Raw genomic sequence first — 13,152 nt, forward strand, 5'->3', positions numbered from 1 at the left:
CGCGGGGGCGTGGCCTTATAAAGGGGGCGGGGCCGCGGCGCGTCCCCGCAGTCGCGGCGGGGCCATGAACGGGCTGCAGGGCTGGTGCGCGGTGCTGGACGTGCGGCCCCACGGCGAGAGCCCGGTGAGCCGCGGCCCCCCCGGGGCCCCGCCACGCCCCCCCCGGCCCCCCCCGGCCCGCGGGGGCCGCCCCTGCTCTTCGCAGGGTGCTTCTGGGGGGCGCGGGGGTGCCCCGGCGAGAGGCGGGGGGGGTGTCCCCGGGACGCGCCGTGGGTGTTGCGGGGCAGCGCCTGCCCGGGCTCGCCCCGCAGCCGAGGGGGGTGTTCGGGGGTCTGCGGGGGGGTCGGCGGCCCCTCCTGTGCTGGGGGGCTCCGGGATCCTGTCGCGGGGGGCTGGGGTGAGCCCCGCGGGGACGGGCGAGGACGGCGGAGCACGGCGAGGGACACCCCAGCGTCGGCGCTGGGGTCTCACCGTCGCCCCTCGCGCTTACGGGGGGCCCCCGGGAACCCCGGCCGGCACGTGGCCCCGCGCCCTCGCCGAGCCGTCCCTGGGTAACGCGGGTTTTTTGGGTAACGTGGTTTTTTGGGGAACGCGGTTTTTAGGGTCACGCGCCCCTCGAGCGGCTGCCGGGGCCGCGGCGGCGGGAGCGGGCGGCAGGAGCGTGTTTTGGCGCTTCCCCGCCTCGGCTCCAGCCAGGCCCCGCGTCTTCCCCTTCCTTATCGTCGGGTTTTCCCCATCGCCGTCAGCAGCCGCCGCCGCGAGGACGGGCCCTGGGTGGGGCTGGCAGCGCCCCAAAGCCGGCCCCGCGCCGCCGCGGCGCCCCGACCTCCCCGCCGAGGGGACGAGGCCGGCGCTCGGCGATTCCGCGGTTTGCTCCGGTTTCGGCGACCGACGGGATCCCGCGAAGGCACCGGCAGAGGAACCGCGACGGCCCTCGGCCGCCTTCCCCCGTGCCGGCGGCCGCCCGGCTCCGCGGCCCGAGTCCCGCCGGGTGACTCAGCTCTGAGTCTCCTTAGGAGAGCCCTAATTCTCCGCGGCCTTATAAGGAGCGATTGCAGAGTTGGGCTCGTTTGCCTGATGGGTTATTACGGTGATAAGCGCCTCTGTCACGCCGCCATCTCCAAAGGCCAGAGCTGTTTGCTGCTGATCGCCGGCGATACCCCCCGGGTCAGGTCAGGCCTGTTCTTGTTTAACAGTCGGGACAGACGGACGGACGGACGCAGCGTCTTCCCCGCGGTTGCAAAACGCCGGCGTGGGGATCTCCGGCTGCGGGGCCTCGGACGCTGCCGCCTCTCCCCGGCCCGGGACGTGGTTGGGGTTTGTGTTTCCCTCTTCCCCGGGCGCGGAGCCGGTGCCTCTCCCTCCAGCCAAGCTTTTTCCAAGGCGGGTTTTTGGGGCTGGATGATGCAAAATAGACCAGAAAGTTTAGAATCAGCTCCGGTGTCCCCAAAAGCCCAGCTCTGGTCGGCCTGGCCGATGCTCGCCCTCGTTCCCTGGCGGCGGGGCCCGAAGGGTTTTGGGAAGGGCCCGGGCGGGAGCGGGGCCGTCCTGCCGTGCTGGCGCTTGGCGGGAGCCGTGACCCGAACCCGGCCCAGCCCTGCCCGTGGCGGTTCATTCCCGAGGCCGGTAGTAAAAGCCGTAAACACGCGCTGCCGGGCGGGGGCGGCTCCTGGGGAGCGCGGTTGGGGCGTGAAGGAAGCGTTTCTGCACGAGGTGGGGTTTGTTCCAAGCAGGACACGAGTGCAGGGCGCTCCGGCCGCGTCCCAGCGCTGGCCACACCGCAAAACCCTCCTGCCTTCCCCAGAGGGGCCCGAAACCCGCCGCCCCCTCCGCTCCGGGGCTGTTGAGCAGATTTAGCACCAGGAGGGGGATGATGGAGACGGCGGAGCCTTCCCCCGCGGGCGGTTGCCGGGTCGGCTGACCCCGCGTTTGGGAGCGCCGGTGCCGGCCGGGAAGGCACCGGCTGCTCTTGGCTCCCTGCGGCGGCTCGGTGGCGGGTTTGTCCAGGAGCAGGTTTTGTTGGGGTCTGCTGGGGCAGAAAGCACCCGCGTGGCGGCTGCGGGGATGGAGATAGGCCGGGGCTTGTTTCTTATCGCCAGGAACCTTTGGGGGGGCGAGCGGTTGCCTCGGAGCCTCCCACCCTCGCCCGGGCTCGACGGGACGGGGAGCGCAAGCGCCAGAGCCCGACGCCTGTAAACAAAACCGCGAGCGAGGCGCTGCCGGGCCGCGGCTCCTGCCCAGGGGAGCGGGCTGCTCCGTGCTCTTACCCCCCGCCTTTCCCCGCGCCCCGTTGGCTTCGGGCAGCACGAAGATGAGGAGCGAAGCTTTGGCGCAGGCGCTGCCCTGAGCCCTTTTCCCTGCTGCAAACCCCCCCCTGGCGCTTCTGGCGTCTCCCCCGCGCCGCGGCGCATCCGGCCGCTCTTCTGGTGGCCTGACCGACGCTTCCAACCGCTCGGGTCCTGCCAAGGAAAACGTTCCCTGGGGTAAAAGTTGCAGACAAGTATCGGGTTAAGGGATCGGTGGTGCCGAGCGCTGGCAGAGCCTGAGCGGGGTTTCTCCCGGGGAATTGTCTCTCTGGGGGAAGGCAGGGGCCTGCCCGCGTGCTGCAGAGCCGGGGGAGGGCTCCTCATCTCCCAGGGTTTGTGCGAGCAGCGTATACAAAATATTTTGGAAACAAACAGATGGCTTGTCGAGACTTGGATGGCGGGGAGAGCGCTTGGAAGCGGGGAGGCAGAAATACCTTGATGTTGCTTTTGGAGAGCAGGAGGCTGACGTGGCCGAGGTGTGGCAAGGGGCGGGCGCCCGGCGCAAGCACCTACCCCGGCTCCGCGGCGCTGCCGCCCGAGAGCCGGGTGCTGCGGCCGCCCCTCACCGAGCGGCTCCGCTCTCGGGGTCGCACATAAGAAGGGCCATGAGCGGCGGCTGCCCGGGCACCGGTGAGGTCTGTCCAGGGACGGGGGGTCGTGCAGAGCCGTGGGCGCACGGTGCCGTCGCTGAGCTGTGGACGGAGCAGCCCCGCGGAGCGTTCCGGGTGTCTGTGCGCCGCTTTGGGCATCTCCACGGGGTTTTCACGGAGCTGCACGCGGCCGAAACTCTTTTTATTTGTTACTCATTTTAATCCCAGCGTGACTTCGTGGGCCGCGGCGCAAAGCCGGGGGGAGGCAGCTTGTCTGCAGCGAGGCCGACCTGGCTCTCGGCTCGTACCGGATGTAAAAAGACTTTCAGGGAGTCTCAGCTCAAAACTAAAACCCGGCTCTTGTTTCAGGAGAGCGTGAAGGTGCTGCGGCTGACTCTGCCCAATGACCTCCCGGGCGACAGGCGCGAGCAGGCCAAGCAGAAGGTGGGTCTCCCCCGCGGCTCGGGTTGGAGTTGAAAATGCAGGTTTGTGAGTTAGCTGAGGGAGGGGGAACGGGCGTTTGACGGAGGATCGGTCGCTTTACGCTGCGTGAACTGGAAAACTCCCCTCGTGGGCTGTTAAAGGCCTCGGGGCGGGTGCCCCAGGCCGCGCTCGGCGCCGCGTTCCTCTGCGGAGGCGCCTGCAGCTCGCTGGAGAGGAGCCGGGCGAACCCTGCCAGGCAGCCGCCGCTTCTGTCTCCCGCAGCCGGTGGGCAAAGCCTTTGCCATGGTGGCCAACCGATCCAGCAACGGGCACTCCCTGGCCTCCGAGTGCATCAAATCCAACGACGGCGACGAGGAGATCATCAAGGTACGGTGCCTGGCTCCCCGGCTTTGTTGCAAAACGATCTTGTGTAATAATTGGGGCTGGAAGAAAGGTTTTGGCTGAAGCTACGCCAGCAGAAAGCTCCCCGGGGGGGCTCCTGATGGCACGGGCAGGACTTTGCGGTGCTGCGGGCTGGCAGCACCAGCCTGGGCTTCCGCGGCGCCGGGAGGAGGCAGCGGGGGCCCTGCGGGGTGGGGGGGTCCCACGGAGGAGGAGCAGCTTCCAATCTCACCAGGGAGGGTTTGCTGCGGAGGGAGCCCTGCGGGGGACGGCGCTCGGGCCGCGGTGGGCCGGCGGGAGCCGGACGCTCTGACCCGCGGCCGCCGTCTCTCCCGGCAGGTTTATCTCAAGGCGCGGGCCGAGGGTGGCGGGAACCACGAGGAGCACGTGAACCAGCTGAAAAGCGAAGTTCGTTACATCCAAGAGGTAGTTAACGTCCGCGAGGGGCCCGGCTTGCGCTGCCTGAACCCGCGGGGGCTTGCGGCCGGGGCCGGGCGCGCTCAGCTCCCCCGCGCCGCGCTGGCCAACCCGCGGCGGAGCTGCGCTCCCCACTTTGTTGACTTGCCTGTGCAGGGCAGTAGTCTAATCAAGCACCATAAATTAATTCAGCCTGACTAATTGCTCTGCTCTATGGACTGAATTTGAAGAGAATTGCGCGATGACTTTCCCCCAAGGCTGTCCCCTGCCTGCCTGGGCGCGGCACAACCGGAGCCTCTTGTTAAAAGGCAGTTTCTTTGGTATGTCTCATCTCCCAGAGTAAACTGGATGATGAGGCTGGCGGGAGATTAACCCTTTCCTCTGCTCCTGGTGGGGATGTTATTTCTGGAGAGCTGGTTGCAAGGCACGGAAGCGGCTGCGTGCATGTTCTGGGCTGGGCAGCTTGGCTAAAAAAAAAGAGAAAAGGGGAAAAAAAATATTTAAATTTGGGTTTGCTCTCACGGGGGAGTTTCTGTGCTGGGTGCTGGCCCCAGGGAGCAGCGATGGGCAGATCTGGCAGGGCAGCCTCCAGATCTTTTACATCCTCCTTCTGACTCCTCTGCCAAAATGCATGTTTTTCCCCCCAAAAAAAGAAAAGAGCCTGTTCCTGCTGCCTCCCGCCTGCTGCGGGGTGGTGCTCACCCAGACCTCATCTCGCAGCCACCTGCCTGCTGCAGATTTTGTGCCTGATCCTTCCCGCTCCCGGGGCTTCGACTTCAGCTCTTCTGATCTGAGCTTCCCCGCAGCTGGGAGGGAAACAGGAGCCGGGTTTTAAAAGGCCTCTTAGCAGCAGTTGGGCGGGACTTAGACCTTGTCTGGCCGCAAAGGCTGGACTGCGTAGCCCTGTCGGGAGAGCTGAAGCAGCCTCACTGTGCAGCACGACTTAATCCTGCCTGTGAAAAGCAGAGAATGCTCTGAAGCAGGCAGTCACCGTGGCTGTCCCAGTCTGTCCGCACCCAGGAGGTGGTGTAAAAACCCCGGGGTGTCTTGATCCAGCTGGACCAAAGGCACGGCCGCTGTCCCCGGGAGCCGCGTGTCCCCCTGCTGCTGCCCGGTCCCGGCAGGCTGCTTCCCCCCGGCGCCTCGGGCATCCAAAATCCAGGGGTAGGGACGAAGCCGCGCTGTTCGTGCTCTGAGAAAGCTTTTCTTTGGAAAGCGTTGGGGCAGCGTTTGCTGTAAAAGCCTGTAAATCATTCCTCTGGCTCACTTGCTCTGACTAATTCGAGTAGCTGCAAGTCAAGACTGTACTTGTCGGCGTCCCGCGGCGCGGCAGAGAGGGAGCTGGGAGCTGCAGGGGTCTTCCCAGCACTTCAAAGGTGAACTTGGTGACTAATGCATGAAAAATCAGAAGCATCTCCAGATTGTCGTGCTTTTTAAAAAAAAAAAACCCAACAATTTTTTGTTTTTCCTTCCCATGAGCCGGGGACTTGCAGAGGCTGCTTGCAGGCAGGGCGTAGCGATGCCGGCGGGTCGGGCTGGCGGAGGAGCCCTCGGCTGCGCGTCGGCGCGGGGCAGCGCAGCGGCCGCTGTGCCCCCCTTTGGTTTCTGCGGGGCTGGGCGACCCTGTCCGTGCAGATCAAGCTAAATTGATTTGCCTTTGCCAGGCTAGAAGTTCTTTGAAGAAGCTGCGGGAAGACTTAAGTAGTAAACTTGAGAACAGACAAGGAGATAAACAGCACGCACAGGTAACGGGAGCATTTCTCGGGCGTTAAATGACGTTGACTGATTAAAAAGATGTCATCTGCGGGTCCGGAAAATGATAGAAAAGGGGCCTTAGAGATGGAGGCGCTTGTGGCGAGCGAAGGCCACGCTGGCACTCGACAGGCAAAATGCGAAAGCCCCGCAAGCTCGTAGCGAGGAAGCAGTGAGCGAAGGCGCTGGCTGGCCAAACGCCCTCTTGCATGTTCCTTTGCAACAAGCCCTGGGCCCGCGGCGCCGCCCCGGAGCTGCCTGCCTGCATGGCCCCGCGCTGCCGTGCCGCCCGCCCTGCAGCCCCCTCCCTCTGCCCTTTCCTCGCGTAGGTCGTGCTGGAAAAGCAGAACGGGAGCTGGCTGCACCCCGAGAGGCTGCGCGCCGACTCCTGGGAGGACCAGGTACGGGGCTAAAGGGCGGGATTTCAGTGCTACGGAAAGAAATACCAGTTTTAGTTCCATCCCTTCCTCCCAGCAGGTCGCTTTGGACCCACTGAGCCCACGATCAAACCTCAGCCTTTTTGTCAGGGTCAGATCAGAAATGGAGGGAGCTCTACTAGAGCAACAAAAACCGTGCACAATGGGGTTTCAAACCTCTGCGCACGAGAGGGGTTTAGCAGAAGGGATAACAGGAATCTGAAGCTGGAAAACATTTCTCCAGCTCTTCGTCCTTCCCCTGGCAGGGGCAGACGCCCTGGGCTGGGGTTTGGGGCTGGGTCGCTGCGGTCCCGGTTCACGTTTCGGGTTGCCCACGCGCGGCTCGGGGTGGCACCCTGCAAACAGGGCTTGGGAGGCGACCAGAGACGCCGCGCGCGTTGTCTGGAGGGCTGGAAGCTGTCGCTCGAGTGTGGGAGGTGAGGACAGGGGCGCCGCGCCGGGTTTTTTCAAGCTGAGAAGCGACGTTGGCAGGTTTTGTCACCGGCTGCGCTGCCCACGCTGGGGCGGAGGGTCCTCCAGGACCTCCCGTGGCTCAGCCTCTCCCGCCCCGTCCCGTCTCCGCAGGAGGAGGAGGAGGAGGAGTGCGCAGGGGAGGACGTGGAGAAGATCCGGCAGACAGCGAAGAGGCTGTTCACGAGGCTGCAGGAGGCTGAGAAGCGCCATCAGTTGGAGAAGAAAGCCTTTGAGGTGACTACGCTGCGCGCTTTTCTGCTGGGAAAGCGTCACTTTTCATTTTATTTCGGTGGGGTTTTTCTTCTTTTTGGAAGTCTGAGGAGCTGCAGGGGCACACGGCTTCGGGCTGCCGGTGTCCAGCTTCTCCCTGCCGAGCAGCAGGCTCAGTGTGTGCCGCTAAAATACACCGGGGAGGCCAGGCCTGGCCAGCCCCAGCAAACGGCCTCCTGCTGGCCCAGGCGAGCCTGCAGCCGTCAGTGCCTTCCCCGTTAAAAATCCCGGCATGTAACAGCGGTGGCCGGCTCGGAGGGCCGTTCCCCCAAACCCTGCTGAGCCTTCCCGCCCGTAGCCGGGCACGGTGCGTCGGGGGGATGTTCTGTGGGGATCAGGGACCCCCGGCGGGTCGGGCAGGGACCAGGGGTCTCCCCTGGGGCTCGGGCTCCTCGTCCACGGGCTGTGGCCGTAGGGAGGGGTGAGCTGCCCGGTGGCTTCCGGCCCCTCCGTGCGGGTCTCCTCACCTGCCGAGCGGTGCCACGGTCGCTTCCCTCCCTGCCTCGGCCCCGGTGATTAATGGTCCCCTCCGGTTTGGTTTCCAGTGACTGCTCATGTCCCGGACGGGCTGGGCCTGCCCACGTCACCCCGCAGCTCCAAGCGCTGGTGGCAGTGGTGACATCCTGGCTGGTGTCCTGTCCCACAGCCCAAACTGGTCCCGGCCAGCCTGGGGGGTTCCCCGCGGCGCGACGGGGCGCAGTGTCCGCTGGGGAAGTGGCTTTGAGCGGCGACCGCTTCCTCCGGCGCGGTGCCCCGAGGACGTCTGTCCTCACGCCGAGGAAGCCGCATGGTTTGGTGGCGTTTTGGGGTCTTTGGTCAGCTGTGAGGCTGACGGCGGGCCCGGAGCCCGGGGGCGATTCCGGGGGTGGCGGGGAGGGGTGTGCCCGGGTGTCCTCGGTGTGTCTCGCTCCCCGAGCCCGCTCTCCAGCCACCGTGGGGACCCACGGGGACACCCTGGTCCCCCCTAGGCCGCTGATGCCAGCGTGGGGCTGGTGGCCCGGGAGGAGCCTGCGAGCAGCCCCAGAACACGCGTGGCCGAGACCGAACCTGCCTCTTGCGGCCGGGGAGCCGATCCTGCCGCAGTTTAAGCGCCGGCTCCTCTGAAGTGCTGTGAAGCCGGGAGCTGTCTGAAGCAGCCCGTGCTCTCCCGGACGCCCGGGTGCCTTCAGCAGAACCCGCTGCCGAGGCTCCGAGCGCAGAACCTGGCCGGGGAGGAGGGCCGGGGTGAAGCCGCCTCCGTCTCCTTTGCAGAGGACGGTCTCGCAGTACCAGGAGGAAGCGGAGCAGACGAGCTCTGCCCTGCGGAGAGCCGAGAGGAGCGTGGTGGAGAAGGAGGTGCAGGTGGACGAGCTGCAGAGACTCCTGGCAGGGATGGAGAAGGTACCGGCCCTGAGGCCACGGCGGCGGGGCTGCCGGGATAAGCGGGGCTGCCTGGTCCAGCCCAGCGGGCCGGGAGCAGGGACGCCCAGTGGTGATGAGTTTGGCAGTGCTCAGCGCAGCCCCCGCCGCGGGTCTCGGACCCTACAGAGGGTTTGACTTCCCAGCCAGGTTTAACCTGACCGTGTCGGGCAAAGCCCGCTGCTGGGAACGGCTGCACATCGACTGGTGCTGATCTAGACTTGCATTTCTCAGGCCTAGAAGATCTGGTCTGTCCGTGTAAACTCCTCCAGGTATCCTGGAAATGAGGGCACAGTCTAGACAGCCGCCCGGTTCTTCTCGTGGGGGCATTCACACAACCTCCAGCCGTCATTATATTTATTTTTTTTAGCTGTGGTCTGCTCATAATACTATCGAGGTCATAAATCTAACAGTGCAGTCGGAGCGTGGAGCGATGTGGGGCTGCGCCCCGGCCCGAGAGCAGGGAGGGAGAGGGGCTGGTGCCGTGCCCGTATCCCGGGGTGGAGGAGCGGGACGGCCGCCCTCGGTCATCTCTGCGGCTGCCCTTGTCCGTCTGTCTGTCCCTCGCATGTAAACCGACGGCTCGTGCCAACAACCCGCGGGGGGGGGCTGCGGGGACCGTCCCGGCGCCCCGGGTGCTCGTCGTCCCCCGGCAGCACGTGTGGCGACTTGTTTCCGTGCGTGTGACTCGGGCTCTGGCTCTGCCGCAGGAGCACAGGAGTTTGCTGCTGAAGATGAAAGAAGGCGAAGCAGAGCTGGCGAGGCTGCGGAGCGTGGAAGGGGACAAGCTCGCCGAACAGGACCGGTGAGGCTCGGCCTCCGCCTCGGCTGCAGCCCCAGAGCAAGCCCACGCCGCTGGGTCGGGGTGTCAGCTCGCTGGGGCCTGACTGCACATTCCTGCGCAGGGCGTGCTCGCTCTCTGCCTTGCAAAACAGCGCCCTGCTCCCCGGAGCTGACTCATCTCCAAACACCTCCCGCACTTTGGCTTCGCTCCCAGAGCTCCGGAGCTCCGGAGCCGGGCGGCCCGGGGACCTCTGGCGGCCCCGCTGCCGGCGGGGAGCTGGGGCGGCCGCTCCTCCCGCCACGGCCGGTTCCTTCCCCCCAGCCGGGATCCTCCCGCTCCGGGGGCTAATTGGCGCTGCCGTGTTTCTGGAAGGCCTTGTTTGTGGCCTGACTCTTCCTGATGTTCCTGTGTCCCTGCAGTCTGCGGTTGCTCGGCTTTGTGGGTCCTGCTTGAATAGGTTTTGTCTCTGCCTCTCCTCGCCTCCTCTAGTCAAAATATTTCAGTCCTGCTCGGCTGTAGAGGAGACCTGGCTGCTCTGGGCTTAGCTGGGTGGGTGCTCCCTTCCTGGGAGGGCTCCTGGACTCCATCCTCCCCTTTTCCCAGGTCAGCCCAGCTGGAGAAGGAGGTGGCCATGCTGCGGGAGAAGATTCACCACCTGGACGACATGCTGAAAAGCCAGCAGCGCAAAGTCCGCCAGATGATCGAGCAGGTGAGAGGAACGGGGCTGAGGGCACTTTTACAAAATGAGAAAGGCGGGGGGAAAAAAAAAAAAAAGCTGCTTGGAAGCAAAGAATTGCTGGTTTGTGGGAGCTGAATCCCTTTGCAAATCAAAGACAGCCCAGAGCCCTGTCCCACAGCGGGGACTGACCCCAGGTGACAGCCCAAAGGGCTGCGGCGCCAGCTGCCCCGGGCCAGGGAGGGGAGTGAAAGGGGTGTAAAAGGAGTGTAAAAGGAGTGTAAAAGGAGTGCTGTGTGCCCAGCTGGGCCTGCTGAAAGAGTTCAGTCTCACACTGTGTGCGCCAGAGGCTCCCTCACCTGGGGCTTAACTCACAGACTTAATTTGAGGCTTTTTCTGGTCGGTTTTTACACAGACCTCGGAGTTCAGGTTGCGGCTGTTAAGAGGCAGCAGGGTGCCTGGTTCACCTGCCCTTCCCCGGGCGTTTCTCCAGCCCAGCCAAACACGGGAGGGATTTTCAGCCGCTGCGAACGCTTCTCTTGCAGCTCCAGAACTCCAAAACGGTGATTCAGGCCAAAGACGCCGTGATCCAGGAGCTGAAGGAGAGAGTCGCTTACCTGGAGGCTGAGGTGGGTCTGAGCGGGGCCGTCCCGGGCGTCGCGCAGGGGCTCTGCTCCGGGCTCAGCCCCTCGCGCTGGGTGCGTGCGTGGCCGCGGGCCCAGGCTGGGCTCCCTGGGCCAGGAGCTCGGCTCAGGGCAGAGCCCGTCCCCGACACCGGCTTTGCATGGGAGAACGCACCCTCCGCAGCCCCCCGGGTTCCCAGCGCTGCCGGGGTTGCTGGGGCAGCTGCGAGCTCAAGCAGAGTCCAAAATAATCTCATCAAGCGCGTTTCTCTGGCAGCAAACCCCTTCTTGCTTGCAAAACTGCAGCTGAATGCGTGCGTGTCAGAAATTAAAATCGCATTCCAGCCTCTAGCATTGTAACAAGTGTCAAACCTCCTTTTTTGGAGGAAAACTGAGCCTGCATTGGCCCTTCCAGTGTTTTCCTCCCTCCTCGGTGACTAAGTTTGCTCATTTCTGCACGGGGACGGTGTGTGTGAGCACGGCCAGCCGTGACCCCGGGCAGAAAACCTCCAGTGAGAGAGATCTGTGTGCTGGTGGGTGCCCGGGTCGGGTGCTCGGCCGGTTTTACAGACCCTGGCGGCTCTGGTGACAGTCCCCGCGCAGGGCTGGGGTTCATTTCCCTCCAGGAAAATCTGCCCCGTGACGAGAGAATGTTCTGGAGCATCCCCGGGCAAGCGACCGGTGTGCCCGCAGCCCGCCCGTGTCCGGCTGCTGAAGCGTGGCTCCCTCTCTTGCAGAACCTGGAGATGCACGACCGCATAGAGCACCTGATCGAGAAGCAGGTCAGCCGGGGCGGCCACAGCTCCAGAGCGCGCTCCAAGTCGGAGTACGTGAGCAGGTACGTGGGGAGCCGGTGCCCTCCCGCCTGCCCGGCTGCTCCGCAGGGCCCCGTCTTACCTGGGCCGGCGGGAGCTGCGGTCTGGGAGAGGTGCTGGGGTCGGGGATGCTCCTCTGGAAGCGCCTTGTGCTTTTGTTGTGTTTGCAGAGGGGCCTCCGTTCCTGTGCTCCTCCTTCGGGGTGGCCCGGGGAGCAGAGCTCCCTCCCGCAGGCGGTTCTGGGGGGAGCCAGGGCTGGGGCAGGACCCTCTCCCGCAGGTTTTCCCCCCACACCCCATCCAGCTCGCCCGGCCGAACAAACCCCTTCTCTCCTGCAGCAAAAGGCTGACGGGCCCCAAGCCGCTGCCTCTCATCCGAGTAGTGGAAACATGAGCTTCGAGGGCCGGTCCGAGCTGAAGACTCTCCCCTTGTTATCGTTGACTGGATCTCCCTGCTTGGCTGCCGTCCTCTGGCCTCGGGCTCCCGGAGTCTCCCCGGAGCTGCCGGCGCGGGGCTGGGCCCTGGGCAGCGGCGGCGGCCGAGGACAGACGTAGCCGGGACGGTCCTGGCAGAGGGAGGAGGTTTACGAAGCGTCCGCATTGCTGTCCCCGCTGGGTCCCGAGCTCACACGGATGCCAGTTGGGAGGCTGGGACCAGCCGGCCCCGGCGTGGGCCAGGTGGCTCTCTGGCTGGAGAGCCAGGCTCGCTTTCCCTGGTCAGTCCTGGCCGTGCCGAGGTTGCTCTGCGGGAGCAGCCTTTGCTTCTGAAGGGCCTTGTCCGAACAGAGCCCCCCCTTCAGCTTGCAGCTTGCCAACACGGACTTGGGGTTTAACCTTTTTTTTGGTTAAAAAAATTTAAAAAAAAAGATTCACTCTCACAAAGAAGAAAGAAATCCTCCTGAAACCAGACTCCTTCCTACAACAAAGCCCAATGCGTGACAAGTTGGGAGCCTCCACCTCCGATCTCCAGCACAAATCTGGCTGCTCCACACTTGGCAAAGGCTCACGTGGCCATAAATCAGTGTATCACCGTGCTTTTCCCAAAGGCGTAGAGAAATTGTACCCGGCGTGCGTGTAGTGTTTAAACCCAGAGGCTGTTTGGTTTGTTACCTGTATTTATTTCAATAAATTATTGGTGTCTTCCAATGATGTGGTGACAGGCATGATTGCTGCTGTCTGCCTCCACGGGAGCGCACGGTTCAGGACTGCCTGTCCCACGTTTGACCTGGAAAATACCAACCAGCTTCCTCTGGGCTTGCGCGTTGTCCCTGGCTCGTGTGCGGCCCCGCTCAGGAGAGGAGCTCGGGCACCGTGAAAGTCGTTGGCGTTTGTACTGACCACGTTAATACACAAATACACGTGCCTTAACCCTTCCGGCTGCAGTGACTGAGTAGTCGTGAGCAGGGGCAGGGTTGGGGCTGCGCTGGCTCTGGGCTCCCGGCTTCTCGAAGCCGACGCGTGCTCCTTCTTTTTCCTTTCCTTGCTGGTGAGTCAAACTCTGCCCAACGTCCCGCTCCCCGTCCTGCGCTCCGTGGGCGGGAGCTGACGCGGTGTCCAGCGCCGTCAGCTCGTTTGGCTGCTTCTGGGTGGGAATTTGCTTTTTCCGGGTGGGAATTCGCAGTCCCCTGGGGCTGCCCCTCTCCGGGCTGTGCTGGTGGGGACAGTGGCTGGGCCCAGCTTGAGCTGGGACTCCCTGATCCAGACCCGGCTCCCGCACCTCCGCCCTCCCGGTGGCGCATCGCCCGGGCTCCGTGAGCAGCCTCGCGGCAGCCGCCCTCGTGAGGCGGGAGCTGGGCTCCGACCTCCG

General features: G+C 64.6%; 1 protein-coding gene across 5 annotated transcripts; it reads left to right on the top strand.

Moving 5' to 3' along the window:
- The first annotated feature begins 48 nt into the window (after positions 1-48).
- On the top strand, positions 49-12,703 carry TUFT1 (tuftelin 1). 5 transcript variants are annotated; one of them, XM_074929164.1, is made up of 13 exons: positions 49-124; positions 3,266-3,340; positions 3,602-3,706; positions 4,061-4,147; positions 5,803-5,883; positions 6,220-6,291; positions 6,892-7,014; positions 8,302-8,430; positions 9,159-9,253; positions 9,836-9,941; positions 10,454-10,537; positions 11,269-11,369; positions 11,685-12,703. In XM_074929164.1, exons 1-13 carry the CDS (start codon positions 65-67, stop codon positions 11,737-11,739), a joined length of 1,173 nt encoding a protein of 390 aa, XP_074785265.1. In that variant the 5' UTR covers positions 49-64; the 3' UTR covers positions 11,740-12,703. The 5 variants fall into 5 exon arrangements, with proteins under 5 accessions (XP_074785265.1, XP_074785266.1, XP_074785267.1 ...); XM_074929165.1 differs by having other exon boundaries at positions 6,895-7,014; XM_074929168.1 differs by lacking the exon at positions 49-124 and adding an exon at positions 966-1,172.
- The last annotated feature ends 449 nt before the right edge of the window (positions 12,704-13,152 follow it).

This window comes from Athene noctua, chromosome 29, assembly GCF_965140245.1.
Source record: "Athene noctua chromosome 29, bAthNoc1.hap1.1, whole genome shotgun sequence".
Lineage (NCBI taxonomy): Eukaryota > Metazoa > Chordata > Aves > Strigiformes > Strigidae > Athene > Athene noctua.

Bases quoted from the DNA above. Each gene is read 5' to 3' on its own strand.
- TUFT1 (XM_074929164.1), top strand. From the start codon at position 65: ATGAACGGGCTGCAGGGCTGGTGCGCGGTGCTGGACGTGCGGCCCCAC. The intron at 3,341-3,601 runs GTGGGTCTCCCC...TGTCTCCCGCAG, and splicing joins GCGAGCAGGCCAAGCAGAAG to CCGGTGGGCAAAGCCTTTGC. The intron at 10,538-11,268 runs GTGGGTCTGAGC...CCTCTCTTGCAG, and splicing joins TCGCTTACCTGGAGGCTGAG to AACCTGGAGATGCACGACCG.